This window comes from Petaurus breviceps, unplaced genomic scaffold (genome assembly GCF_028583685.1).
Source record: "Petaurus breviceps papuanus isolate PSGF00001 unplaced genomic scaffold, PetGlider_PUasm1.0 90639, whole genome shotgun sequence".
NCBI classification, from domain to species: domain Eukaryota; kingdom Metazoa; phylum Chordata; class Mammalia; order Diprotodontia; family Petauridae; genus Petaurus; species Petaurus breviceps.
The window spans coordinates 6,978,986-7,006,578 of NW_027187296.1; the positions used below are offsets into that span (position 1 = coordinate 6,978,986).

General features: G+C 45.6%; 1 protein-coding gene across 8 annotated transcripts in view; it reads left to right on the plus strand.

The window, feature by feature from the left end:
* Positions 1-27,593, plus strand: part of CLPB (ClpB family mitochondrial disaggregase) — a 195,490-nt gene that overhangs the window by 130,627 nt on the left and 37,270 nt on the right. For all 8 annotated transcript variants that reach the window (XM_069064680.1, XM_069064683.1, XM_069064682.1 and 5 more), the window contains exons 6-7: positions 7,746-7,843; positions 21,961-22,075. In XM_069064680.1, coding sequence (XP_068920781.1) covers positions 7,746-7,843; positions 21,961-22,075 — 213 coding nt within the window. The remainder of the gene's footprint in view (positions 1-7,745; positions 7,844-21,960; positions 22,076-27,593) is intronic.

Sequence of the window (27,593 nt, forward strand, 5' to 3'; positions counted from 1 at the left end):
CCCTAGCTAGTACGGGTTGGGGCCCTCACTGAGTAAAATAACCCCCCTCAGCTGAGCAAGGCTGGAAAATGGCCAGATAAGACTCTTTGGGTATATGGAAGGGGGGGGTGATGCTGGGGAGAGTGTGATTCTTTACAGCCATGAAGCAAAAAACAGAAGCCACCAACCCTGCCGTCCCCCCTCCCACCTCCATAGCTGAAGCCCTATTGACAGTTACCCAGAATCTGAAGGAATTCAAGACAAATGGTTAAGAGGATGGAGTTAATAAAATTTGAAAAATTGAGGCCTGTCACTCCACTAAACTTTTTTCAATACCACTGACAGAAACATATTTCCCCAATGAGTGACCTTCCACAGCTGCACTGGGCTCTTCATGCCGCTGTAATGCTGGGAGTGAACTAGCATGCTATTTATCAAATATTATAAGCTGGGACATACTAATATGGAGGGGGGGCAGCAGGCCCCACAATGCCTGAGGGGCTCCAGGTGCGAGCCCACAGCCCAGACAGCTAGTGGGAGGTGACAAATGGCTTCCGATTCAGGCTGGAAAGGTTGGTGTCCTCTCCTGAGCCGCACGGGAGGTCAGTGCCCAGCCCACTGGACCAGCTGCAAGGCCTCAGGGGTAGATATGAAGGGAGGTCAGGATGGGGCACAGGAGATCCAAGTGGCCACAGCAGGCAGATGGGACACACCACCGTTATTTATTGGGCTGTAATAGTTTGTGGCCGTCGGTCATGGAGGTGAAATCGATCAGTTGCAAGAGTCAGGATCTATCAATTATTACAGCAATTAGTCAAGTCTTCTGAGCTATTAGTAGGGGGTGGGGAGGAAGAATTAGGTTGATATTGGAACAGGTTGTCAATAGAACCCCTAAAGCCCAAGTAGCTTCTGCATCACCCTGAGGATACAAAGCCTTAGAAAACTTTCCCCTTTCCTTGAAAGGATGAGAGCAGGATATGGACTTTTCTCCTTGTTTAGGAGCCACAGCTTTTTCCCAAAGAGCTCAAAGTCTCTAGCCAGCCAAGGTGCAGTGATGTCTTACTTGTCCCTCTCTTGTTCTTGATGGGAAGTGACAAGACTCATGCTAGAAATTACTTGTTGGCCAATGTTTATGGCACACATTTTTCATTCTGTAGGCAAATATAGATCACTGACAGCCCTTATTTGATAGAGTTAATCTCACTCAGCATTTTCTCCTCTTTCCACCATCTCTCTCCACCCTTGATCTCCTTCTTTCTCATTTCTCTCCCTTTCCTATTCTCTCATCTCTCCTCATATTGCCCCTTTCTTATCATCATCCTCCCTGACTCTAATCTTCTTTCTTGCAGGCTTTCCCTTTCTCTTTTTTCTCTTCCTCTTTCCCCTGTCTTTTATCTCATTCTGTTTCCCTGTTCCCTTTTACTACCGTTCCTGCTGAAGCCTTCCCTTCTTTCTTGCCCTCCGCACTCTCCATCTCCCAGAAGTTCAATTTCCCTAGAGACTACTTGTGTTTTGTTGCCTTGAACTTCACCTAAAGCCATAGGGAGGAGCTGAGGTGGAAGAGGAGTATTATCTCCCAGTGGGGGACAGTAACCCCTAATCACACCTCAGGAGCCTAGTAACTATATAATTCTGGGTGCTTAACCAGTTTACTAGTCTCTTCAAGGAGGGTGTTGGACTCCGCCTTCCAAGGGTCCTGCATGTTTAACGTTGCTTGACTTGAACAAAACTGAGAGATTCAGAGAACCAGGGAAGAGTGAGAACAACAAAGCTAAGGAAAGAGAAACCTTGAAGAAGAGCTGAGTCATCAGTTTCAGGTATCTTAGATTTCCCAGGAGACACCTTCTGTCTTGAGTGGACTTCCTCAAGCCAAGGCCCTCCAAATGATCTAACAGTCTCTTCACTGGTCTTCACACATCCATTCTATTCCCCTTCATGGGAGGAAACTTGGCCTGATGGACGCAGTGCCAGTATTCCAGATCTACCTCTGACTCTCCTGAACTTAGTGACCACAGGCAAGTCAGTTATTCCACCCTGAGTCTCAAGTTTCTAATCTGAGAAATAAGGATAATGGTATTTTCAATGCCAAACTGTTGGGATCTTTGAAAGACCCAAATGAAATATATGCATCTACAGCAATCAATAATCTTTAAAGCTGTGTATGTATATATATATATATATATATATATATATATATATTACAGAGATTTTTCTTTTTCTACTAAATTGGAGAATAAGAGGGAGAAAAAATAAGTGCTTGTTAATTGACAAAATAAAACAATCCTACAACAAAAGCTCTGTATACATGTCTGTTTTTATTGTTAGTATTGTTGCTGTTATTATCACCTAGTGAGATCACAATCCTTGTCTCTCTCCTGAGTTCCAGTCCTGCATCGCCAACTGCCTGTTCGACATTTATAACTGAATATCCCACAGATTGACCATGTAGAAGACAAAACTCATTAGTTTTCCCCAAAAACTGTCCCCTTTTCTGACCTTCCCTATTGACTTTTAGGGGTACCACCAGTCCTTGGAGTCACCCAGATTTGAAACTCCAGCATCATATTCAGTTCCTTCAGCTCTCCATCACCCTTCATATGCAATCAGATTTTGTCATTTCTTTCTCTGCAACATCTGTCTTCTCTCCCCTCATACACCTACCACCCAGGAGTTCAGACCTTCACCACCTCTGTCCTGGACTATTGAGTAAACCCTTCGCTTGGTCACCTTTCCTCAGATCTCTCCCTGCTCTAGTCTAGCCTACCTTCACAGCTCCCAAAGCCTACATCTGTAAGCCATGTCACTTTTCTGTTCAGTAAACTCCAGTGGTCCCCTGTTACTTCCAGGATCAGATGTAAAATCCTTTGGCATCTAAAGTTCTTCACCACCTGGCCCCTTTTCCCACCTTTGCAGGCTTCTCACAGTCTGTACCCCTCCAGGGATTCTTTGGTCCAGCCATACTGGCTGACTTGCAGTTCTTCGCACTTGACACTTCATCGTCCATCTCCATGCCTTTGAACTGGTTGTTTCCCATCCAAGCTCCAGCTCTTAGAATTGCTGCCTTCCTTTAAAGGCTAAATCAAGCCTTCACCAGGAGGCCTTTCCTGATCTCCCCAGCTGCTAGGACTAAACCCTCAGGTTGTCTTCCTTCAACTCTGGGTTTATTTTGTATGTGGTGATTTATAAACATTGTTTACCCCATTAGAATGTCAGATCTTTGAGAGTAGGGACTATTTTTGGTTTTTGTTTATGTCCTTAGCACTGGATCTGGCACATAGTAAGCACTTAGTAAATTTTGTTTGTTCATTCATTGGACTTGGTGTGAGGAGGACGAGGTTAAAACCCTGGCTCTGTCATTTCGATGCTATGTGACCTGGATCAAATCACACAACTTTACTAAGCCTCAGTTTCTTTATCTGTAGGATGGGGAAAATAATACTTGGACTACCTACCTACTTTAGAAGGTTGTGAACAAAAGCGGTTTGTAAACTTTAGAGTGCTGTGGAAATAGAAGTTTTTAGAACAGAAAGGGCCACAGACTTAGATAAAGAAGAGACTTGAGAAGTCTTCTAGTCCAGCCTGGTAGTTTTGCAGCTGAGTAAACTGAAACCTAGAGAAGTGATATCACTTGCCCAAGATCACATTAAAAATAAATATCAGAAATGGAAGTTGAACTAAGATTCCTTACTCCAATTCCTAGACTCCTTCAATCTCTCCTTGTGTGCACACAAATATACCCATAGCTCCCCATCCTCAAAAAACCCTCTTTGTTTGATCTGTCCATCCCCACTAGCTCTCTTCCTTTGTCTCACCTCCTTTTCATGGCTAAACTCCTTGAGAAGGCCCAGTAAGTGCCTCTACTCCCCTGTGATTCTTAGATCTATTTATCCAGCCCTAACGTCTCATCTCACATCTCTACCAGTCTAGTAGACACCTTAAGCCCATAACCTCGTTATGTTCCCCACTAAGTGCTCTTCCCTTCCAAACTTTCCTACTCCTGTCAAGGGCATCAGCTTCCTCCACGTCACCTCGACGCACGTCACAGATGTCATCCTTGGCTCCCCACTCTCATCATTCATATACAGTCCGTGATCAGGGTCCTGTTGTTTCTCCCATCATGACATCTCTAGCACGTGGCCCCTTCTCTCCTTTGACAAAGCCACATCCTGGCGTAGGCGTCCATACCCTCATACAAGTACAGCTCTAACCATGTCCTTCTCCCCTACTTGGTAAACCCACATAGCTCCCTTTCACCTCCAGGATAAAACTTTAAATCCTCTGACATTCAGAACCCTTCACAACCTAGACCCCTTCTGTCTTCTTAGTCTTACATCTTACTCCAGTCCTTCCCACATACTCTGCCTTTCTTTATATCCCCAGTGCTTAGTGCAGTTCCTGCCACTCACTAGGAACTTGATAAATGGTCATTGACTGCTACTTTGAGACTTGGAACAGTCATTGAGCTGTCCTGTTTTCCAATACCTAGATTTTCTTCCTTCCTCTTCCTCTAAGACCTTGAATTCCTTACCCCCTTCCTCTCTAAAATCTTTTCTTTCCCACTTTGCACCAGCATTTCTTCTCTTCTGCCTATATGTGTGCACTGCTGAGGGTCTCTAATGCCTTTCTAGCAGCTGTCCCCTTTCTTTCACTCCTACTTTAGCCTTTTGCATTCTTGCTTCCATAGTCCTCAGAGGTCACCACTGACCACACTCTAGTCATATTCAATGACCTCTCCTCAATCTTCTTCCTACATATCCCCTGTTGGTGACTTCTCTTCATCTTTACCCCTTTTCTCCACCCTAGGCCATGCATCTTGAAATTGTTCTCATGGTTTCCAAGATGGTAAAACGTTCTGGGTCTCCTCCTGCTGTTATCAGGGGGTCAAAAGAGAACTTAGTAGTGGTCTAGTGTAGCCCTTTTGTATTGCTGGAAAAAAAAGCTCACATCCACAGAGGGGAGTGATTTGCTCAAGATCATAAAGATGTTACAAAGCAAGGCTCAAATTCAAACCCAGGTCCTTTTTACTCCAAATCCAGAATCTTTCCACCACACCTCCTGTCTGCTTGTATCTCTCCACTGCATCTCTTGTCTACCTATTCTTCCTCTTACTCTTTCACCAACACTTCCTCCACTAGATCCCATCAGGGCATTCCGAAAGGTCTGTCTTTAACCTTCTGCTTTTTCCCTGTATACTTACTTCCTTGGCCATCTCATCTGCTCACATTTCAGTTCAGTGCCTTCTTAATAAGCACCTGCTATGTACAAAAAGCGCTGTACTCAGCCCTGGGGGCAGTACAGTTTAGAGAAGAGAGTGTTCCTGACCTCGTGATGCTTAGAATCTCTTCGTAATTTATGGCATGAACACCTATAGTTATGTTACTACTAATGCATGATCAGTCCATCAGAGATACAAGCAAAGGACTGTGCAAGGGCCGAGGGGAAAGACTGAGGTGCAGGCCAGAGACTTCTTGCATGATTCAGTATTAGAGTTGAGCTTAGAATTCAAGTGGAGTGAGGAGAAAAAGCGATTAGGAGAGGAATTCAGGTTTTCTGGAGGGTCAGATACAAAGGGACAGGTGCTAGGAAGGTAAGTGGAACCCATTGTTGGCTGACTAACTGAAGCTGAGATGGGAAGTCAGTGGCTAATGATTCTTTGATAGCCATTTCAGCCACGGGATCCAAGGAGATTTCATCTTTGGGCCCCATTGAAAGTTCCCCATTTTTATGTGCATCCAGAGAAAGAACTAGAAAGAACTGAGTTATATCCAGGTAGAAGCAAAATACCTGATCTTTTTCCTTCTCTTGTTTGGTTTTATGTCCTCTTTACCATGTTTCATTCCAGCTGATACAATCCATCTTTATAACCTGACTAATGTATAATGTGAAAGTATTTTCAGATCCTATACTTGACTATAAGCCGCCATGGGGGGAAGGGGAGGGAGGCGGACAAAATGTGAAACTCAAGGAATTGTGGAATTGAATCCTGTAAACTAAAAGGAAACAAACAAATTAATTAAAAAATTTAAAAAAAATTTTTTTAAAGTTCCCCATTTTGTGGCTTGAGTTTATTGTTGTTGTTTCTTATCAAATCAGTAAATGTTTACTAAGTGACTGCTGTGTTCAGAGCTATGTTTAACAGCACTGTGGCTGTAATAGAGATAAACAAGGTCCAGTTACTGCCCTCAGGGTTTGAACTCTCTTAGAGAGGAACATGATATACGAGAAAGAGCACTGGCAAGAAACCAGGGTCTGCAATCCTGGCCGACTTACCCTCTCTTGTCCTTAATTTCATCTTCTGTAAAATGGGGATAACAATCATCACAGTGGATGTAATTCACTTTATAAATGTGAACATTTCTTTTACATTGTGCTGTCAGATCAAATGGTTATCACAAATTTCACAAGATAGTTTGTAATTTTCAAGTGGATGGCATAGAAGTTCCTTAGCTTGGCATTCAAGGCCTTCTATAGTATGTTCTCAATACAGCTTCTTAGGCTGTGATATCCATATCTCCCTATAAGAACTCCCCAGTGTTTGCCATCACTTCTGGTCTGAGTCTTCCTCCTCCTGCCAGGTGCCAATCAAGTCCTACCTCTTCCATGAAGCCTTCCCCAGCCATCTCCGTTGACTAGACTGCCCATTAGACATTTAGTGTGTTATCTTGTATTATTAAGTATCATGACATTCTAGATCTGGGTAGTCCATAAAGGTGATCTAGTCAAACCCCTCCCCTGTAATGGTATCTGGCCCCCTTTTTTTCTCCCCCACAACATAGCCAGGCACAGGGCCCTTCACTCAGTACTCATTTGGCACAGATCTACTGATGGACTCAGGGGAAACTTCCCATCTCAAGGCTCCCCTGTCTCACTCATTCTCAGTCCCCTTCTGAGATGGCCCCTTACTGCCTGGGCAACAGGAGCTTTAGTCTTGGCATCCTTCAAGCACTTGAGTTCCTAGACCTTAGCCTTAACAGCCACAGTGCTGCTGACACCCCCAGGCTCCTGCATGTCAGGACACACCGTCAGCAAAGGCAAGAGATAAGACCTGAAAAACAGCAAGGAGTAGGCAGAACAGGACCTTTGTGCCCCCTACCTCGGCAGATGTGAATGGTCCTTAGGAAAGAAAACTGTAGCTCTCCATGATTGGGTATATGGGCACATGTGTGCACCTAGCAGAAAAAAATGTGGGAAAGGGGAAAGACTGCTATGGCTGAGGGACAGCTCTGCCCCTGGCCGGCAGATACAATTCACCAAACTCGTGTTCAGATCCTGGCACGCACACAGCACTGTGCCCATGAGGGGAGCTGATCCGGAGTTTGGACAGGATATGATCTTTGTGCTCCTGGAGCCGAGTCAGCCTTACTTCTCCACAACTCAGTTTCTTCACCTATAAAATGAGATCATAGGGCAGCTAGGTAAATTACCATAAAGTACTGTATAAATCAGAGATGACTCTGGTTTGGAGTTTAAACTTATTTGCAATATTAGCAAATGTTAACTTTTGTTCTGTGTAGGGGTTCATGAGTGGTTTATGCACTTGTTTACACACATTTGCTCAGATGTACACAGTGCATAAACCCCCCAAAGTTGGGCCATAGCAACTTAGAACCCCCAGCTCTGCTCTGAGGGAGTCCTTGATATAGGGAAACCACCACAATCCTTCCCACCCCCAGTCAGGGTCTGTAACCTCCTGAGACCTCCTAGTGCCCACCTGACCCCAGTAATCTTTGTATCTCTCTGATCTCAGACCCTTATCTTTTCTCCAGGAGCCAGCCCCCTGCAGTGTAATGAAATGGGTCACACACCAGTGGACTATGCCCGGGATGGAGAAGTCATGAAGCTCCTGAAGGCCTCAGAGACCAAGGTGAGCGCTTTTTAGGGAGAGGACAGGGAAACCTCTTGTGCATATAGAATAATGATACAATGAGAGCTCCACCTAGGAGCCAGAGGCCTGCTTGACCTTGGCTGGAAAGGGTCTTTTCATGCTTGAGAAAGACTCCTCAGAGATTCCCTGAGGAGTGGTATCAAGGGATCACAATGCTTCAAACCCTCCCTGCTTCATTTCCTTCTCCCAACTCTCAGAGCCTTCAGGCTTGCCTCATCACCTCACCCTGCTACCTGGGCAGCCTACACAGAGAAGTCCCCCTTTTCTTTACTAGATCCTGAGCCACACGCTTCTACACTTGGAGGTCCCCCATACTATCCTTTTTGGCTTTTGTCTGTGTTTCTTTTTCCTAGCCAGAGCAAGAGCTCCATTAGGGCAGCCTCCTGTCTCTCCTACTCTGCATTTCCTGTTGTATCCAGCCCTCAGCTTAGCCACATGTAGGAATCAGTACTGGTTGATGAAGGCCTCATGGTATAATGGAAGGAAGAGGTCCCTCTGAGCCCAGAAGACCTGAGCTCAAGTTTTTCCTGTCACTTAGTAGCTATGTAACCCTAAGCAAATCATTTCTCCTTTCTGGCCCTCAATTTCCTCATTTGAAGATTTAAAATAGTAATACTTGTACTACCCTGACTCAGGGCTTTTGTAAGAAAGGTGCTTTTTAAACTCTAGAGCACTATAAAAATGACTGACATGTTACTAAAAGTCCCACCTCATGGCAAATCCATTATACCTTGTATGTAAAGAAGTTGAATCAGGGGTCAGGAGACCTTAGTTATCATCCTGGCTCTGTTATTAACTCACTGTATGGCCTTGGACCATGTCCCTTCTCATCTCCAGTCCTCCATTTCCCTAAATAAAGCCACAGAATTCTGGAGTTGGAAGGGACCTCCACGGCCCCCTTGTCCAGCCCATACCCAGTAGAGAATTCTTACTCTCATGTAACTGTTCAGTGTGTCATCTGGTCTCTGCCTGAAGATTTCCAGTGAGAGGGAGTCCGCTCCCTCCCAAGGCGACCCGGCCACGTCTGTGAGGCTCTAATAACTAGGAAGTTCTTCCTGATTTCAGTCAAAATGTGCCTCTTTGCACCTTCCAGCCTTTCGTTGCTTCTAGTTTTACTCTCTGTGCCAAAGAGAACAAGTATAATGCATAATATAGATCGAGCTTTGGGCCTAGAATCAGGAAGACCTGACTTCAAATGTAAAGTTTGTTCAGTCGTATACTAACTGTGTGACCCTGGACAAGTCACTTAACCACCATCTGCCTCAGTTTCCTCAACTGTGAAATAGAGATAATAATAGCACCTATATCCCAGGGTCCTTGTGAGCATCAAATAAGATATTTTTAAGGTATGTAGCACAATGCCTGGCATGTAGTAGAAGCTTAATAAATGCTTCTTTCCTTTCTTCCTTCTTAATGACAGCCCTTCAGGTTCTTAAACACAGTTGTCCTCTTCCCCTGAGTCTTCTTTTCTCTAAACTAAATATCACCATTTCTTCCAACTGATACTTGTTTACATGGACTCATGGCCCATCACTGTCCTGGTGGTACCAGGTCCTATAGTCCCTCTCCCATCATCCATTGTCCCTGACTGTGCCTCAGCAGTCCCATCTGGCAGTTCTGATGCACCTATTCCAAGTAACTTGAATTCATTTGAGCCCCTTGAGGTGTTGTGTGGACAAGGAGTAATACTTGGGAGACCTCAGTTCAGATCCTGCCTCAGACAACTGTATGACAGTAAAAAACTCACTTTAATTTCCTCAGCCTTGGATTCTTTCTGTTTAAAATGAGGCTAATAATAATTGGGCTATTGTGAGGATAAAATAATATGTAAAGAATTTTGTACTCCTAAAGGCACCATAGAAATGCTAACCATTATTATTCACCAAGGGCAGAAATCCCTACTATTGACATCTCTGAGGAAAGGTCACTCTGCCTCTGACAACATCACTCACCCCCACCCCCCTTTCTGGTCCAGAACCTTCTTCCTCACGGAGCAGCCCGTTTCACTTTGGGTATCTGTGATTACTAAGAAGTTTTTCTGATATCGAGCCTACCATTCCTCTTTCTGTGTTCTTCCCATTACTTCTGGATCTGCCTTCTGGGCCAGGCAGGAGTGTCATCTCTCCTATACATGGTAGCTCTTCCTGTGTTTGAAAGTAGCTGTCCTGTCTCCTCTGACTCTTCTCGCCTCCAGACTAAATATACCTAAGTCCTTCAACAGATCCTCATGTCTTATGAACTCAGGTTCCTTCGCCATCTGGATTGCTTTCCTCTGGAAAGCCCCACTTATCAGTGTCCTTGAAAAACTCTAGCACCCAGAACTGAAAGTACTCTAGATGTGATCTGACCAGGGCAGCGCAGACAGAACATCCACTTCTTTATGGCTGGGAGCCGTCATTTTCTTAATGCAGTTCCATATCACATTAGATTTTTTAACTGCTCTATCACTCCTGATTCATCAAGTCACTAAATTTCCCGCTTCTTTTTTTTAGACAAACTTCTATGTGAAATCATGCCTCTCTCATCTTATGCTTATGGAATTGATTGTTTCTGTGTAAGTGTAAAATTTTACAGTTATCACTACTGAATGACATCTCATTAGACTTAGCCCAGCACTCAAACCGTCAAGATCCTCCTGGATCCTGGCTGTGTTAGCTATCCCCATGAGTTATCTACACATTTGATGAGCACACTGTCTTTACCTTTATACAATAAGAATGATAAATAGCACTGGGCCAAGCATGGACTCCTGTGGCATTCCACCTAAGACCTCTTGCTGAGGTGATGTTGTGAACCATCAACAATTACTCCAAGCCTGGCGATTCAGCCACTTTGGAATATACCAGACTGTGCCATTATCTAGTTCTCCTCTCGTCTCTTCTACCTAGAGAGCATGAGGTTCTGTACCACATGCTTTACTAAAGTCTCAGTAAACTACATAGATAGGCTCCCCTTGATCTCAGACTCCCTCTAACCTATGGCTGCAGCATAGCAGAACTGCCTTTAGCCAGCTTAAGGGTCCACATGTGTATCTTCCCCCTTGATCCCCCGCCCCATCTCCAGGCATGCATCTTCAGATCCCTGCTAGCCTGTCTTCCTCTGGATGACCTTTCACTCATCAAGTCCAAAACTGAATTCCCCTTTCCCCATTGCCTGGTCTCTGCCACTCGCCCCACCATCTTCCCAGTTCCTCAGATTTGGGACTTGAGAGTTGTATTTGGTTCATCCCTCATATCTGATCTAGTCCAGTTATCAACTCATATCAGTTTTTCCTCTAAGCTCTAAACTTGACCATTCCTTCCAGAGGCCTAAAGCATAGGTTCTAGTGGGAAATTCCCCAAACTAGAAAACAGGATATCCAGGTTCTAATCCCAGATCTGTCACTAAGTCTTTGGGTGACTTTGGGTAAGTCATTGTATTTCCTGGGCCTCATTTTCCCTGTCTTTAAAAGGAGGGAGGGAGTTAGACTGAATAAATTATCTTTACAGTCTCTTCCAGTTCTAACATCCTGTAATTCTAGTCCAGGCCCCAATCTCCTCCTCCCTGAGGCTCACGACAACCTCCTGACTGGCCTCTCTGCCTCCAGTGTCCTTCCCATTCTAGTCCCTCTGATGCCTACTGCCAGAATAAGCTTCTCTCAGAAACGTCTAGCAGGGGCACAATCCTGGCCTTGGGGTCAGAGAACAGGTTCAAACGTCAGCTCAGTAACTCTCAGCAAGCCATTTTTTTCTCTGAATTTTAGTGTCCTCATCTGTCAAACAGAGAATAATCCTCATGCCACGTTTCAAGGATTGCTGTGAGGAGAACACTTTGTGCTGCATAGAAGGATAAGCCGCTGCCATTATTTATGCCTGCCATCTAGATTTCTCTGCCTGACTTGTGAGACTTACTATCCAGTCCCATCCTGTCTTTTCTACCTTATCTTTCCCTGTTCCCTAACACGCTCAGTGATTATATTCAGCTCGTCTTTATGTAATTACTTGGTGTTCCAAAGCACTTTGTTCACAACACAGTGAACTTTGTGAAATTGGTAGTAAAAATCATTATTCCTGTGTTGTTGTTCAGTCGTTTTTCAGTTGTGTCTGACTCTCCATGACCCCTTGTGGAGTTTTCTTGGCAAAGGTAATGGAATGGTTTGCCATTTCCTTCTCTAACTCATTTTATAGAAGAAGAAACTGAAGCAAACAGGGTGAAGTGACTTGCCCAGGGTCACACAGCTAGTAAGTATCTGAGGCCACATTTGAACTCAAGATGAGACTTCCTAACTCCATACCTTCCACTATCCACTGTGCCACCTAGCTGCCCCCAGCAGTACTAGCTCTACTTATTGTGCCCATTGCAGGCATAAAGTCATCTATCCTGGGCAAGTAATCTGTAAAACGAGCTGGAGAAGGAAATGGTCTCTTTGCCAAGAAAACCCCCAAGGGGTCATGGAGAGTCGGAAACAACTGAAAGACAAAAAAGGCACTTCTTAAGTGCTTGAGGGTAATCTGTCTTTTTGTAAATAAGGAAACTGATCCAGATGAGTGGCTTGCCAAGGTCACATAGAAAGTGAGTAGCAGAGCCAAGACCATCTGGGCCCACCGACTTAACCCAAAGTTCTTTTTCTACAGAATGATTCAAGTGAGGTGTCTAGGGTATACTGGGAGTTTCAAAGAGGGAGAAAGATCCTTATGGCATGGGATGGTCAGGGAAGGCTTCCTGGAGGAAGTGACATTTGCTCTGGGTATTGAAGGGCAGGAAGGATTTCGACAGGCAGAGAATTGAAAGTTTAAAGTTATGGCCACATTTTAACTAAGAGACAGAAGAGAAGACTGGAAATATATCTTTATCTCTATCTTTCTGTACATAATGGTAGATAAAACAAAAATATGGGAAGCTGGTCCATGATGAATACACAGCTAAGGGGGACGTGCTGGGATAAGCCTGCATTCCCCTCCCTACTCCGCAATCCACTGAGACTGCTGGGGAATTTATTGCTCATTTTAATCACACCCAGAGAATGAATTGGCAGGAATATTAGCCCGATAGGCCACCACATAGATTTTATTTGCATATTCCCATGACAGACTAGCAAGAACATTTCCTATGTATTTTTAATTTGTTTGGGCAGCAGCTGGGAATGCAAGGGCCTAATGGGCCGCAGGCCCCGCTGCTGGGCCTAGGTGTCTGCCAAGACAGTAGGGCAGGTGAGCAACAGAGTCAGTTGCCCAGGAAGACCATTAGGATCCAGGGGAAGGACTGGACCAAGGCTGGGGATTAGATGGCTTTAGTGGCCCTTATAGCTTACACCATGTTACTATTCAACACAGACCTGTTCTGGGGCAAAATAATATGACAAAAGGAATGTTTGATTTGGAATCAGGAGCTGAATTCAGATCCCTGCACTGCTACATGTGGGACCTTGGACAAGTCCCTTCCTTTTTATCTCCTGGTCTCAGCTTTCACATATTAAAAAGCAAGAGAGTCACGAGTTGATCATCTCTAAGGTTCTTTCTTTCCAGCTCTGAATCTTTTGAAAGGCACCTATGATTATCCCCATTTTATAGCAAAAGAAACTAAAGCTTAGAAAGATAATCCATGGGGCGGCTAGGTGGCACAGTGAATAGAGCACCAGCCCTGGAGTTAGGAGGACCTAAGTTCAAATCCAGCCGCAGACACTTAACACTTACTAGCCATGTGACCTTAGGCAAGTCATTTAACCCCAGTTGCCCTGCCCTCCCCCCTTCAAAAGAAAAAAGATAACCCGAGGTAGTCAGTACTCACACCCAAGCTGCCATACTCCAAGTTCAGTGCTCTCTTTAATCAATCACAGGTGCTCTCATAGATTTGACCTTGTCTATCCCTTTTTACTGAGGCCATTTTTCTCTTCCTACTGCTTTATGTGGCACTATTTCCCTCTCTTCCCGGACATGTGTTGGGCTGTGTTTTGGAAGATATGAGAAGAGAAAATAAGGGTCCTCCCTTGCGGTGCTCTCAGCTTGGCAAGCAGGGTGATGAGACATATTCAGAGAGAACTGCCAAAGTGGGGGGGGGGGACACCAGAGAGAATCAAGGGCTATCTTGTCCACCTGTGTGATTCATGAAGTAATTTCTGTCCAGACTTAAGAGGGGTGGGGGTTTATAGTGGAGAGGCAGAGCCCTGTGGGATGGGATAGTAAAGGAAGCCTCCCTGGAGGAAACAGGGGCTCCCCTCTGCCCCTACTATCTCCTTATCATCTGGAACAAGGATTTGTGCATTGCTGCCATGCACAAAACTCCTACTGGGCCTCTTTTTTACTGCCTCCCAAAACAGGGTCTTTCCTCAGGAGTTGTATAGAAGGCATAGTAGAGCCACATAGAATGGGAATTCCAAGCCGTTTCTCCAGCTTGACTGACAAGGCTGTCTTTGTATCTTGAGAATGGCAAACAGTAAGAGACCTACCCCTCTGTCTGCTCAGGCCCCCCAGTCCAGAGCCTGGAGCTCATCACTCAGCCAGTGACTCCTGTGTGCCCAATCACATGCAAAGAGCTACTATAGTATAGGGCTTCTTTAGTCGTTCATTGACCATGAGGTTGAGCATCTACTATAATTTAAGCTCCTTGAGAGTAAGGACTGTTTGGCTTTTGTCCTTTAGTCCCCAGAACCTAGCACAGTGCATTTCACATAATAGAGGCTTAATGTTTGTTGGATGGATGGGTGGATGGACGAATGAACAAATGCACTCTGTCTCCTGCAATGATGGGCTCAGTGGGGAAAAAGAAGAAATGTGAGCCTTGACCTCTAACAGCTCACAGTCTGGTTAAGGAGACAAGACTCATGACATGGATCATTGAGGACAATATAAGATTGCATATGGTCAGCTACTAACCTGTGTGTCTCCACCTCTAAGGATTGTATGGGCTCAGAGAAGAAAGCAATCAGGGTGGAACGGATTATTGGAGAAGGCTTCCTGGAGGAGGTAGGACTGGAGGAGGGCTTTTAGGACATAGTGGATTTGGATAGGAAAAGAGGAGGAGGGAAGAAGGCTTTCTGGGCCAGGGAATAGCATGAATAATGGAGGGAATAAAAAAAAATTTTAATAAACTAAAGGTGGGAATGAGCCAGGCATGAGTGAGGAGAGTGACACAACTGAGGTAGAAAGAACTGTTGGGAAGGCAAGGGCTAGGACCAGACTGGAAACTCAGTTGCTAGCCTGAAGAGCTGGATACAGAACCAGTATGAAAGCCAGTGATATTTTCTGGGCAAAGAGTACAGAATCACAGAATCTCGTGGTTGTAGGGGAGGGGACTTCAAAGGCCAACTAGTCCAACTTCTCCATGAACAAGAATCTTGTCCACAACATACCCAACAAGTGATTGTGATCTGCCCTCTGCCTGAAGACCTCTGTTGCATAGAGGGGAGGGTCATCAGACTGAAGACACAGGGGAGGTGTAACCTGGAGGAGGAAAGGACAGAACTAGGAGTGATGGGTGAAAGTTTGTAGCACAGTAAGAGGTTATCTAGACAGAAGACAAAACTTCTTCCTAATAATTGGAGTCATCCAAAAGTAGAATCACCTGCCCCAGGGCAGGTTCCCTGCCACTGCAGGCCCAGGCAGAACCAAGATGGCCACTTGTCAGGGATATGTCAGGAATATCTAGGTATGGATGGGGATAAATGACCTCTGAGGTCCCTTCCAACTGGACTCTGAATCTTTGACTAGACAGATGGTAGGAAAATGTGGACATGACCTTGGGGGAAATGCAAGAATCTCCAGGCTTTAAGCAGTTGTCCCCTCCATTGGGCGCTTCCACAACCCCTGCGGTGTGCTCAACCATTTACAGAACTGAGTTGTAAACCCAGTCCTGTGCCAAGCGCCTTTCTGTGGGATGGATCTAAGGCAGTCCCGAATTCCTGTTCACTCTTTTATACCAATCTGAAAAGCTTAGTGAGGCCAATTCCCATGGTCCTTCTGTGGTTCAGCCAGGTTAGCATGATAGCGTGGAGGAAATCAGCAACTGTTTCCTTTCAAGTCTTCTCTTCTATAGTCTAAACATCTCCCATTCCTTTAACCACTTACCATCTTCTGAAAACATTCCAGCTTGTCAGTACAGCTCTTCAGATGTGGCACCATTTCTTAAAGATCTTTGTGCCTGTTCCTCCCTACTCTCCCCACCACAAACACATGCTTCTTTCAGAACAAAGCTTACTGGTGGTCCTCTTGTTGGGTCAACCTGCTTGTCCCTTGCCCTTCTTCTCTCTGACCATGCAGAGATAAATCCACCTGTCACTCACCTTTGCTGCTTTTTTTTTTTTAAAGCAATTGGGGTTAAGTAACTTGCTCAAGGTTACATGGCCAGTTATTTTTGGGTGTGGTGTTAAGTATCTGAGCCTGGATTCGATCCCAGGTCATCCCAAGTCTGGGGCCGGCACTCTTACTCACTGCGCCACCTGGCCACTCCTTTGCTGCTTCTGCACAAACACACACACACACACACACACACACACACACACACATTGTTTCTCCCCCTTCCTGAAAAAATGAAGCCAGGCAAGATACAGGGGTGGCTTAGCCCTTACTCTCAGCTCCCATGTAAGCAGTCCCACCCTGCTGGCCAGCTTGGAGCCAGGCCTCAGCCTGGGGCCCAGAACACTTTCCGGTAAATGTCGTCACAGCCAGGAGGGGTGCCATGTCAAATCAAGGATGATGAGAGCCAGTGAACGTGATTACCCAACCCAGATTAGCTGCTGGGAGCCAGTGGCTGCCGTTTCTAGGTGAGGGCTGCAGAAACTAATTGCATGTGTCTTTTATTAAGAAGATGGGCTCACTTGCTCATGTTCTTCTAGGCGCCACACCCCCAGTGCCTGCCAACCAGGCATCCCATGCCTCCTGTGGCATAATCACCTTCTCAGCCCCCTCCTCCAGTGGATTGCCTCAGGACCCAATTGCCTTTCTCCCAAGATACCTGAGGATAGCATTTGGGCCCAGGACCATGTCACTCATAGAATCAAAAGATTTTGACCTGGAAGAGACCCATAGTCCAACCCCCATATTCTGCAGAGGGGCAGTTAGTGCCAGTATTCTTATTACCAGGGACAGAAGAGGAAACTGAGTCCAAGAGAGGTTAAGGTGGTACAAAGGAATGCCAGGATCAAAGAAAGCCAGATGCTGCACCAATGTTCTTTCTAGGACATCATCCTGTCTCTGCATCTCCATCCTCATGGTTCCCAGCTAAGCTCAGGCTTATTCCCTCCTACCCAGCCCATGACAGCTAGCCTCCAAGACCCTCCTATTCCCTTCCTCACATATGTCTTCTCTTCTGAACTTGATTACAAATTGCTTGAAGACAGGACCCTTTTCTCTCTCCCTAAACTGACAAGTACTCAGTTTATACTTGAATAAGATCATTTAACTGTTTACAGATTATAAAACACAATCCACTCAGAGTTTGATTAGAGTTTGAGGAGGTGAAGCATCAGTGACCAGTAACTGGGATATTTCCAAATGAGTAAGGTCCATTCACAACAAGGGAGAGGACACTGGACAAAGGAGTTGGGTTAATGGGAGAATTAATCCAGCCTCTGGATGCCTCTACCAGATCTAATCAGCAACCAGCTGGCCCTTTGGGATTCTCTGTCTCTCACACAGGTAGGAAGGCTGCTCTGCCTACAGCTCGCAGAGGTACAAAGAAGGCAAAGAGCAACAGCATCCCCCAGGGTCAGGACCACATCAGCGTCTTGTGCTTACGTATATCTTCTAGACTCAGACCCTTAAGATGTTCTGTCCTATCTTAGGTAACTCGGTATGTTCCACTTCTGGCCGCCTTTGTGCTGCCCGTCCTGTCTACCTTCTCTAGACCAGGGCTTCTTAAACTTTGTCCACTCACAACCCCTTCATCATTTCTTCAACTGTGTGGATTACGATCCCATATGGGGTCCAACCTGGCCTGCCCAGCACTGCACTCTACTGCTGATGCCCACATCCCAGAGGTACACACTGTTTCCCACAGGAAAGGGGATGGAAACCTAGAAAGAGTCCATTTCAGGACCCACAGTGAGGAGCCAACCAGCTCATCCTGCCAGTCTGCTATTCTTCTAGCTTCCTAAGAATGAACTAAGCCAGAAGGGGACAAACAGCAGACATATAAAGACCATAATGCTCTGTTCTTTCCTTCAACACACTCAGGAAAGGTCTTCAAAGTTTCCGAAACTCTTAGAAGTTCAACTAGTCTCCAACAGGGGTTTCCTAGTCTCTACTTGGATACTTCAGGGACACAAAACTCACTGACTTCTAATGCAGCCTGGTCCACTGCAGGATAGCTGTGGTTATTTAGAAATGTCTTCCTTATATTGAACTGTAATCTGCCTCTCCATGACCTCTGCCCATTAGCACTAAGGTTGTCCCCTTTGACAAACTGAACAAGACCCCTCCTCTTCCCCGTTGTCTTTAAAACGTTGAAGCTCCATTAGAAAGGAGTTCAAAGAGCATCTAGTTCAAATGTTAATCAGGAATTCCCTGTACTCCATCCACACCAAGGTCATGCAGCCTGCTGGAGAACTTGCAACATCGAGAAGTTCACCTAATAAGCAACCCATTCGACTGTTGGAGATTTCTAACTGTAGGAAGGTTGGGGGTTTTGTCCTTTTATTGAGTCCAAATCTTGCTCCCTCTAACTGCCAGCCACTGGAGAAGTTCTAAAATCTCTTTCCAGCAGTATTTTACCTGCTTTAAAGAGGGAATACTGGGAATAGATGAGTGTCATGTCATATCCAGTGATCTTTTTCTCAGTTCTCATCCTTCTTGACTTCAGTTCAGCATTTGACACAAGGAACCATCCCCTCCTGAAGACTCTTCTTTTGGCTTCAGTGACATTGTACTCTCCTGGTTCTCAGGATGACTATCTTTCAAGGTTCTCTTGGGGCCTTTTCTCCTCCTCCTCTCTCTCTCCCCCCATCTGTCTGTCTCTCTCTCTTATTAAGTTATATCTCTATACAATTATCAGATCTGTACTTGTTTTGCAGAGTGAAATTGTAGAGTTTTCTGGGGTACTAGGAGGTGAAGGGACTTCCCCAAAGACACATGACCTGCCTGTGTCAGAGACAACACCTGAAGCCATGTCCACTTGATTCCAAAACAAAGGACCATTCCTTACCCACTCTGCCACACTACCTCTCTACATTGTGGGTATTTAATAGTCCTTCGTATATAGTAAATGCTTAACAATTGTCCTGGTTTGAACTGAATTAACCTGAACCAATAAAGAAGCTTCCTTCTGCCAAATTCAGTGCAACGATTCAGCAAGTGTTATTAAGTGCCTTCTGTATACAGGGCCCTCCATTCAACTCTCAGAATACAATTACCAGTTAGTGCTAGGCACTCGGGTTAGAAAGATGAGGAAAGAAACAATACGTACTAGAAAAGATCGTACACTCTCAACAGAGAAGATGTATATGTAAATCTAAAAGAGTAAATAGAAAGCAAATAAATATGAATTAATTTGAGAGAGGGGGGCTCTGACCATCAGAGGGATCAGGAAAGGTATCATACATAAGGCATCGCTAGAGCTGCATGAGGAAGGAGGATATTCCAGGTGGGGGTGGGGGTGGCCAAAGAGAAACAAGATAGCCCCATTTCTTCAGAGTTTACACAGGCTGTGTCTTATCTGGTTTGAGACTTATGCAGAGAGCCCTAGACTGACCACCAAAAGGTCCGAGTTCAAATCCTAGCTTTGCCACTTGACCTCAAGCAAGTCATTTCCTCTCCGTGGGTCTGTTTCCTCATCTATAAGAGGAGGAGGTTGGGCTGGATGAAATTTAAGGTCCTTTCCCAGCTCCAATTTTCTGTGACCTAAGAAATTCCTACCTTTCCCAGTCCCCTAAGGGACCTCTTGCTTGTTGCATGACAATCTGGGGAAGTGACTTAAGTTGTGCCTACCAAGTCTGTGTTCTTCCCAAAGGAAAACACCTCACACAGCACCAAACCTAGGGCCTCATCTCTGCCTGGGTAACTAGAGAAAGCTGCAGATATATGGATGGTGGAGTCAGAGCTCAGTGATGTATGCCATGCCTGAGGGAGCCATACGGTGACACGCTGGATTCCATCCCGCAAGCATCGTTCCACTGGGATCAGCAGCCAAGTTATTGCTCCATATGAAACATGGGGACTGATGGGAGCTTTCAGTTACAGACTGATAGCAACAGCCAAAATTGGATTGTTTGCTATTTATTGTTTTTAACTTCTGTCAGGGTCACTACCATCTCAGGAAAACACTGCCAGAGTGGCTGATATTTTTTATCCACTCTGCCCGCAAAAGCAGTCTGCAGCCAGGACTTTTTTGACAGGGCCTAGGTTTGGTGAATCCCCGTGCCCAGGAGGGACCCTGATCAGCGCATCCAATAAAAGATGAGCCACAGGGGCAGGGGGATGGGGAGTTGGGTAGGGCATGCCTCAGAAAGTAGTAGAGTTATTTTTTGGAAAGGCAACTTTGGACTCAGTCCCAGAAAAATCCAAGAGGCCCAGCTCCCAGTCACTGCAATTGACCAGTCAGAGGCTGAATGATCTCCTGCTGGAAAGACTTAGAAAGAGTTAAAGCTAGGGTGGAAAGTAGACTCAGCTACTCTCTGAGGTCTCTCTCAGCTGTGAGTGTCTATGAGTCTGTGGTTCCATGAGTTCACATTCCGGTGCTAATGGACACAGATAAAATGAAAACACTGAGGAAAGACTCCTCCCTTTCTTCTTCTGCCCACTTTCTGCACTTTGGCTCTGAGCCTTCCACTGCTCAGGGTCCCCTTGAAGTCTGGGCCACATCATTTAGCACATGGTCATATTTTTTTTTTAACTTTTATTGAACCTTTTTTTATTTTTGGAGGGGGGAAGGCAAGGCAATTGGGGTTAAGTGACTTGCCCAAGGTCACACAGCTAGTAAGTATATCAAGTATCTGAGGCTGGATTTGAACTCAGGTTCTCCTAACTCCAGGGCTGGTGCTCTATTCACTGCACTACCTAGCTGCCCCTTATTGAACCTTTTTTACAGCACAGTAACTTCTCAGCGTACCGCCCCTCACACCCACCAAGACAAACTGAATGGCATACACTCTACCAACAAGCACTGGCATTGGAGTCCCAGCTCGGCCACTCATTCTTTGTGCTAGTAGTTTGCACAGTAAGGCTGTTAGGCCTGTAAAGCCCCTCCCTCGATGCTTGAAATCCATGACCCAGGAGAGCCTGACAGTATATCTAGCATTCTGTACCCAAAGCCCACACCTCACTTCAGAGAAGAGGGGGCCAGTTCCCCTGAGCTCCACTACCTTTTGGTGCCATGTAACTGTGTATATTGTTTTGGCTTTTCTTTCTTTGTTCATTGTCAGTTCATACAAGTCTCCCCCTGTTTCTCTTAAGTCTTCTTTTTCATAGTTTCTTATGGTGCAGTAATGTTCCATTCTATTCATATACCAGAACTTATTAAACTCTTCTCCAGTTGGTGGATACTAGCTTTGTTCCTAGATTGTTGCCACCACAAAGGCACTGCTGTAAATATTTTGGTAGTATGGGACCTTCCTGTCTTTGACTTGCTTAGAGTCTGTGCCCAGCAGTGAGATTAATGCATTGTTTTCTAATGATTTCCTAGGTGGGATTCTGGCCTCCCCACCATACAGCTCGACTGTTAGCCCCTCAGGATATGGCCATGCCCCCCTCTGCTCCTGTTTCCCCATAGCATTGCTGAGCACAGGGTTGGCTTTCTAATCAGTATTGAATGAAATGAATTGAATTGTGGCAATAGAGAGTCTATTCAGCTCTGGGCTGAGTCTGCTGTTGAGAAGGACCCTCCTCACTCTCAAGTATTCCCTTCCTGTGACTGCTTTGTGGTTTTCCCAGGAATGAAGTCTGGGTTCTAGGCCTTTCCTGTCCTTTACTTCCCTGCCCCAGACTGCTGAGCTCCCTAGCCCACTTCTCTCTCTGTTTCAAATGAAATCATGGAGCTCCTGCTCTGCAGCCAGTACAGAACTGGGCATTCATTTTGACCAAGAAAAAAAATGCAGGATCTCTTTCCCCTGGGAGGCCCGTGGGCTGGGGTGGGATGACCCAGGATGTGGCAGACACTGCTGCATTCCAAACTGTCCTTTTCTCCGCCAGTACCAGGAGAAGCAACGAAAGCGCGAGGCTGAGGAACGTCGACGCTTCCCTCTTGAGCAGCGGCTAAAGGAGCACATCATTGGCCAGGAGAGTGCCATTGCCACAGTGGGAGCAGGTAAGCATCATGCTGTGCCCCTGGCAGCCCTGCATCCTGACACTCCTGGTGTAATGGTAAAGGTAGAACCGTGCCACTTTCCTCCTGAGGGTGGAGAGGTGGCCAGGGAACAGGCTGGCCAGCAAAAAGGAGAGATTGTTTTCAGAATATTTAAAGAGTAAATAATTGCCCAATCATACTAGGCCTCCTGCCCCATGGGTACCTTTAGAGCATAGATTCAGCCCAGGCCCTTGAGAGGTGGGATAGTCATACCAGGATGGGCAGAATGACACGTACAAATCCATTCATTGTAAGTATCCTGTCAAGTCTAGACAGAACAAAAGTGCTGCGACTCTATTTCTCAGAGCATTAGAGCTGGAAGGAACCTTATAAATTACCCAATCCAAAGATTTATCCAAGGTCACACAGCAGTAGTTTCATCATCTGCAAAATGGGCCTAGAACCCACTGGCTGCTGGTCTAGTGCTCTCTCCAGGAGCCCATTTTGCCATCTGGAATCTCTGAGATCGGAGACCTGAAGTGAGGTGCCTACCCTGGCACCTGCTTACTCAATCCTCCTCATGCACTGCTGTCCCAGCCAGCCAGTCCCTTCTGAGATGATTATAAGTCAGAGAGGGCTGGACTTAGAATCAAGAAAGGTTCAGAATCTGCCTCTCACACGTGGCAGCTGTGGCACCAAAGACATTTAATCTCTCTGAGACTCAAAAGAGAATGAATGTAAAATGCATTTACATCTCAACTATCTTCATCATCTTTGTTATGTGACTTGCCCAAGGTCATACAGCTAGGAAGTACTGGAACTGGGGTTCCTAAGTCCAGTGTTCTTTCCATTACGCCACATTGCCTCTCCTGAGGTAATTTGAGTATTATTATTCCCATATGAAAAAACCAAGGCTGAGGTAAAGTAACTGGCCCAGAATCTCATAGCTATAAAGTGTCAGCTAAGACTAGAACCCAGGTTTTCTGACTCCCGAGTGAGCATGCCATGATGTTTTTAAGACATCCTTTCCTTCCACTTCAATGTAACAGGTGCATGTTTTCACAGAGACCTTCAAGAGACCAAGTGCCTGGTGTTAGGGGTCTAACCCAGGGCTATGAATCAAGGTAGGAGAAGGAGAATGATAGCATTTCTGTTAGATCAGAAGAAAGAAGGGAACTGGGAGGGTGCTGTTGGAGCCTCCTGATTCTTCTTACCTCACTTGTAAGGCCAGCCCTGCTCCCTAAGCATAGCCCTGATCTCTGCCACCACATACTGGGCTACCCCAAGCCATCAAGCTACAAATTTCCAATCTAGCTACCAAGCCTGGGTGATAAAAGGAGCCATCAGGCTGAAATTGTGTCCTTCCCTCTGGGGCCTCCAGAGGAAAGTTTGTCACCTTCCAGAAAGCAATTAAAGATTTAATTGAAAAAGGAAGGAAGGCAGACCTCCCCAGCCTGACCCTCTATTATTCCCAGTTCATCAGGGAACAAGGGTCCTAATCACCGGGACCAAGGGACCAGCCTGTTTCTAAAGGCAAAAGGATTTGTCGGAGCCGCCTGACCCAGTGTGCTGTTAGCCCAAGGTCAGAAGGTTGGCCACTGCTTCATTGAAGGCAGCCTCGATTTTTAAGCTGTCCCCAAACCACGCAGTGCCCCTCCCTTTTCAGGAGGAAACTACCCCAATTGTCTCCCCTTGACAGAGCTCCCAGCGGGGCCAGTTACCACATAGGTCATAGAATTCAGTCCTTGCAGGGACCTTTTACAGAAACAGACCAAGAGAAGGGGAAACTGATCCACAGTGACACTGAGGAGTAAGTAGCAGGTGACTTGTCACCATGCCAGCATGCCCACCAGCCACCCTGCCACCTTACCACAACAGGATGGGCTTGCCCAGCCTCCGCTTATTCTGGACGCAGGAGGAACAAACCCTTTGCTCGCTCTCTGCTGGGCTGCTTCTTATTGGTGAAGGGGAAGAGGGGAGGGGCCCTTGGAAAGGAGAGACAAATGACCCTACCAGAGATTTAATAAAACATCTCCTATTGGCCTTTTATGTCCATACAGATCAGGACATACCTGCCACTATAATGTTTCCTCTTGGGCTCTCTCAAGGTCCTTCAGCCAGCAATCTGCCCACTGCCCTTTGACCTTCCTCCCCTTGCCCGTGTCTCAAGCTAACAAGATAAGTGAGGCGTCGGGAAGCTAGTGGAGGGGCAGGGGAATGGACCTGCATTTCTCATTTGACAACAACTCCTTTTTCTTTAGTCATCTCATTCTTGGCATGGGGGAGGAGTATGTTCCCTGAGATATCCAGAATCCCAACTAACAGCTCCCCCCACCAAGGACCCTCAGTCTCAGAAGCAGCTAATTCCCAAAGAAAGAGCTCTCGGCTCAAGTCCAGTAGACATGAGTTCAACATCTCACTCTGCCACTGACTCTCTGTGTGCCCTCAATCAATTCACTTAACTTTCTCTAGGCCTCAATTTCTCCATCTTTTAAAAGGAGCTAGTATCTCCTATCTCACAAGGGTGTTGTGTGAGGATCAGTTGAGAGAATAGATGAGAAAGCCCCTTATAAAGAACCACCTAAATATAAGGGATTATTGGCTTTAAAACATGAAGAAGAAATCCAAGCTGAAGAGACACATTAAAGCTAGAGTCGTGACTGACAAAGTCCCAGAGGTATGCAGAAGCAGGCTTTGAGAATCCCATCCCATAAGTGACCTCCAGCACCTCCCTGGTTTTTACTGGCTGACCCACCACTTACACACCATACCGCCATCAGCAGGACCATGGCTGGTACTGCTCCCTTCTTCAAAGATAAACCCCACAGTTAAATGTACTCTGCTTTCTGCATATAATAATAGCAATTTTGAATCTTCATTAGTAATTTTTATTTCCCTCCCCCCTTAATAATTGTGGTCATAATAAGTAGTCACCCTATCCCTGCAGCAGGCCTCACTAGCTCCTATGGGAACTCACTACCTGCTAAAGCGGCAGTCCACTTTTGGAAGAGCTATCCTTGTTAGGAAGCTTTTCCTCACAGCTAGCCTCTATCCACCACCCAGTGCTCCTCATTCTTCCCTCTTGGGCCTAACAAAAGCAGGTTCATCCATCTTCCACATGACAACCTCTCAGATACTGCACTCCATGGCCCCTCTCCCATCTCCCTACCTTTCTCTGGCCATTTTCTAGCTTATCAGTGAGTGCTTCCTGAAATATGGTGAATATAACTGCACATAGCTCTCCAGGTGAGCTCTAGGTGTAGAGGACAAGGTATGGCTGATTTTCCTGGCTCTAGGGCATTTGCACATTTGACCAGGCTCTCATCTTCATCCATGTCATTAAATATCCCAGGCCAGAGACAAAGATTCCTGGTGCTCCTCACTGAGGAGAGGGACTGGTCCTTTGACCATGCTTTGGATCCAGTTATTCAGCTGAGTACTGTCACAGTGTACTCTTTCTTATAGATAAGGAAACCATGTCTTCCCAAAGACCCTGTAAAGTGTTTGCTGACATGCATGTCCATCGCATTTACTGTTCTCTCCTCATCTATACTTAACCAAAAAAAGAAAAGACAGTTAGTCTGGCATGACTTACTCATGAAGTTGTACTAGTTCCTAGGTGATTCCTGTGTCTTTTTGTAAATGCTCTGAGACTATCCTTTTAATATGTTCTAGAATCTTCCCAAGAATTAGTCAAATTTACTGACCCAAAGTTTGACAGTTCCACCCTTTCCTCACTCTACCCTTCCACTTTTTTTTTTAACCTTTCTCCCCTATTTCCTATGACCTTTCAAAGATCACACAGAGGAGCGGCTAGGTGGTGCAGTGAATAGAGCATCAGCCCTGGAGTCAGGAGGACCTGAGTTCAAATCCGGCCTCAGACATTTTATACAAAAACTAACCGTGTGACCTTGGGCAAGTCACTTAACCCCAGTTGCCCTCCAAAAAAAAAAGATCACGCAGAGTAACTCAGTCACATCTTCCAGTTAGTTCCTTTAGCACCCTGGCATATATTTGATTTAAATCTGATGCTTTAACCTCATCCTCCTTGACTTCTCATCAGCATTGGGCTCTATTAACCCACCCCTCTTTCTTCCTAATATTCTCTTCTCCCATCTCTTGTGTAACATTTTAACTTCATGCCTGTTCCATCTCTCTATGACTACTACTTCCTTGCCTTCTTTGCTTAAATGTGTTCCCCAGAATGTAGGAGCTAACCCCATGTAATGGAAAAAATCCACTGGACTTAGAGTCAAGGGATACCTGAGTTTAGATCCTGCCTCTGACACTTGCTAGTTGTGTGATCACATGTGACTCACCAAGCATGGAGTCTCTTTGCCCCATAATTGTGGGATGGGGGAGGAAGGAGAGCCGAAGAGAAGGTTCTGAAATAGGTTTCTGGAAGGACACTGATGCCAGCAGTGGAAATAGAGATATCAGAGAGAGAACCAAAAACAGGCTTAGGGTGTGGAGGGAAGGTGATGAATTCAGTTTTGTCCACCCCGTGTCTGATCAGTTGTTCAATCTTGCTCTTTCTCCTTCGTCATTCTCTCCTGTATCCTGCTCCTTCACAGTACTCCCAATGCCACCACCCTAGTTCAGGACCTCATCACCTGTTGACCAAATTATTGTCATAGTCTTCTCGCTGGTCTCCCTGTTTCTAGAGTGCCCACCTCAGACCATCCGTCACCCCGCTCTCTAAATCGCCTTCCCATCACACTGCTGTGACCAAAGTGATGCTCTCCTCAAAAACCTTCATTGGCTCCTGACTGCCTGTTAAATAAAGTGTGAATCCTCAGACTATCATAGAGCACATCCCAAAATCTGGAGCCTCCATTCCTTGTCTCACACTGTTTCCCATCTTAGATTTCTGTGACCTTTCAAAGATCACACAGAGTAACTCAGCAGTCACATCTTCCAGTTAGTTCCTTCAGCACCCTGCCATATATTTGATTTAGATTCCATCCTAATTGGACTAATTTGCGTCTTGCCTTCTGTTGTCTCCTGATATCACCTCTGCCTTGAGGGAGCTTCCCCCATACTCACAAATTGAAATCCTTCTCACTTCAAGGCCACCACCTCATGAAGCTTTCACTGAACCTGCCCCACCTCCTTCCTCCTATTCTTCTTTGCACTTAGTGTAGTTACTTGTAAACTCATTCTTTTCCTGTTAGATAATAAGCTTCTTGAGAGCAAAGCCTGTGTCCGAATCTAGTATTATATCTACAGGGCCCAGTTCCATCTTCCACAGATAAAATGTTGAATCATAATTTCTGTAATGTATATAGCGTGGGACAGTTGCCAGAGTACTTTCTTCAGAACAGTTCTCTGAGAAAGGGCTGTCTAACACTGTGTTCTCATGATTCTTCTCTCCAACTACTGCTTCTGTGTGTTCTCATTCTCCTGCCCCTCAAATTTGGGTGGCCCTACAACCAAGAAATAAATGGGTATAATGGAAAGATCTGACTTAGAGTCAGAAAACCCAGTTCCTTCAACAAATTTCTTGTATGGTCTAGCCTCCAGTTTTCTCAGAATCCTA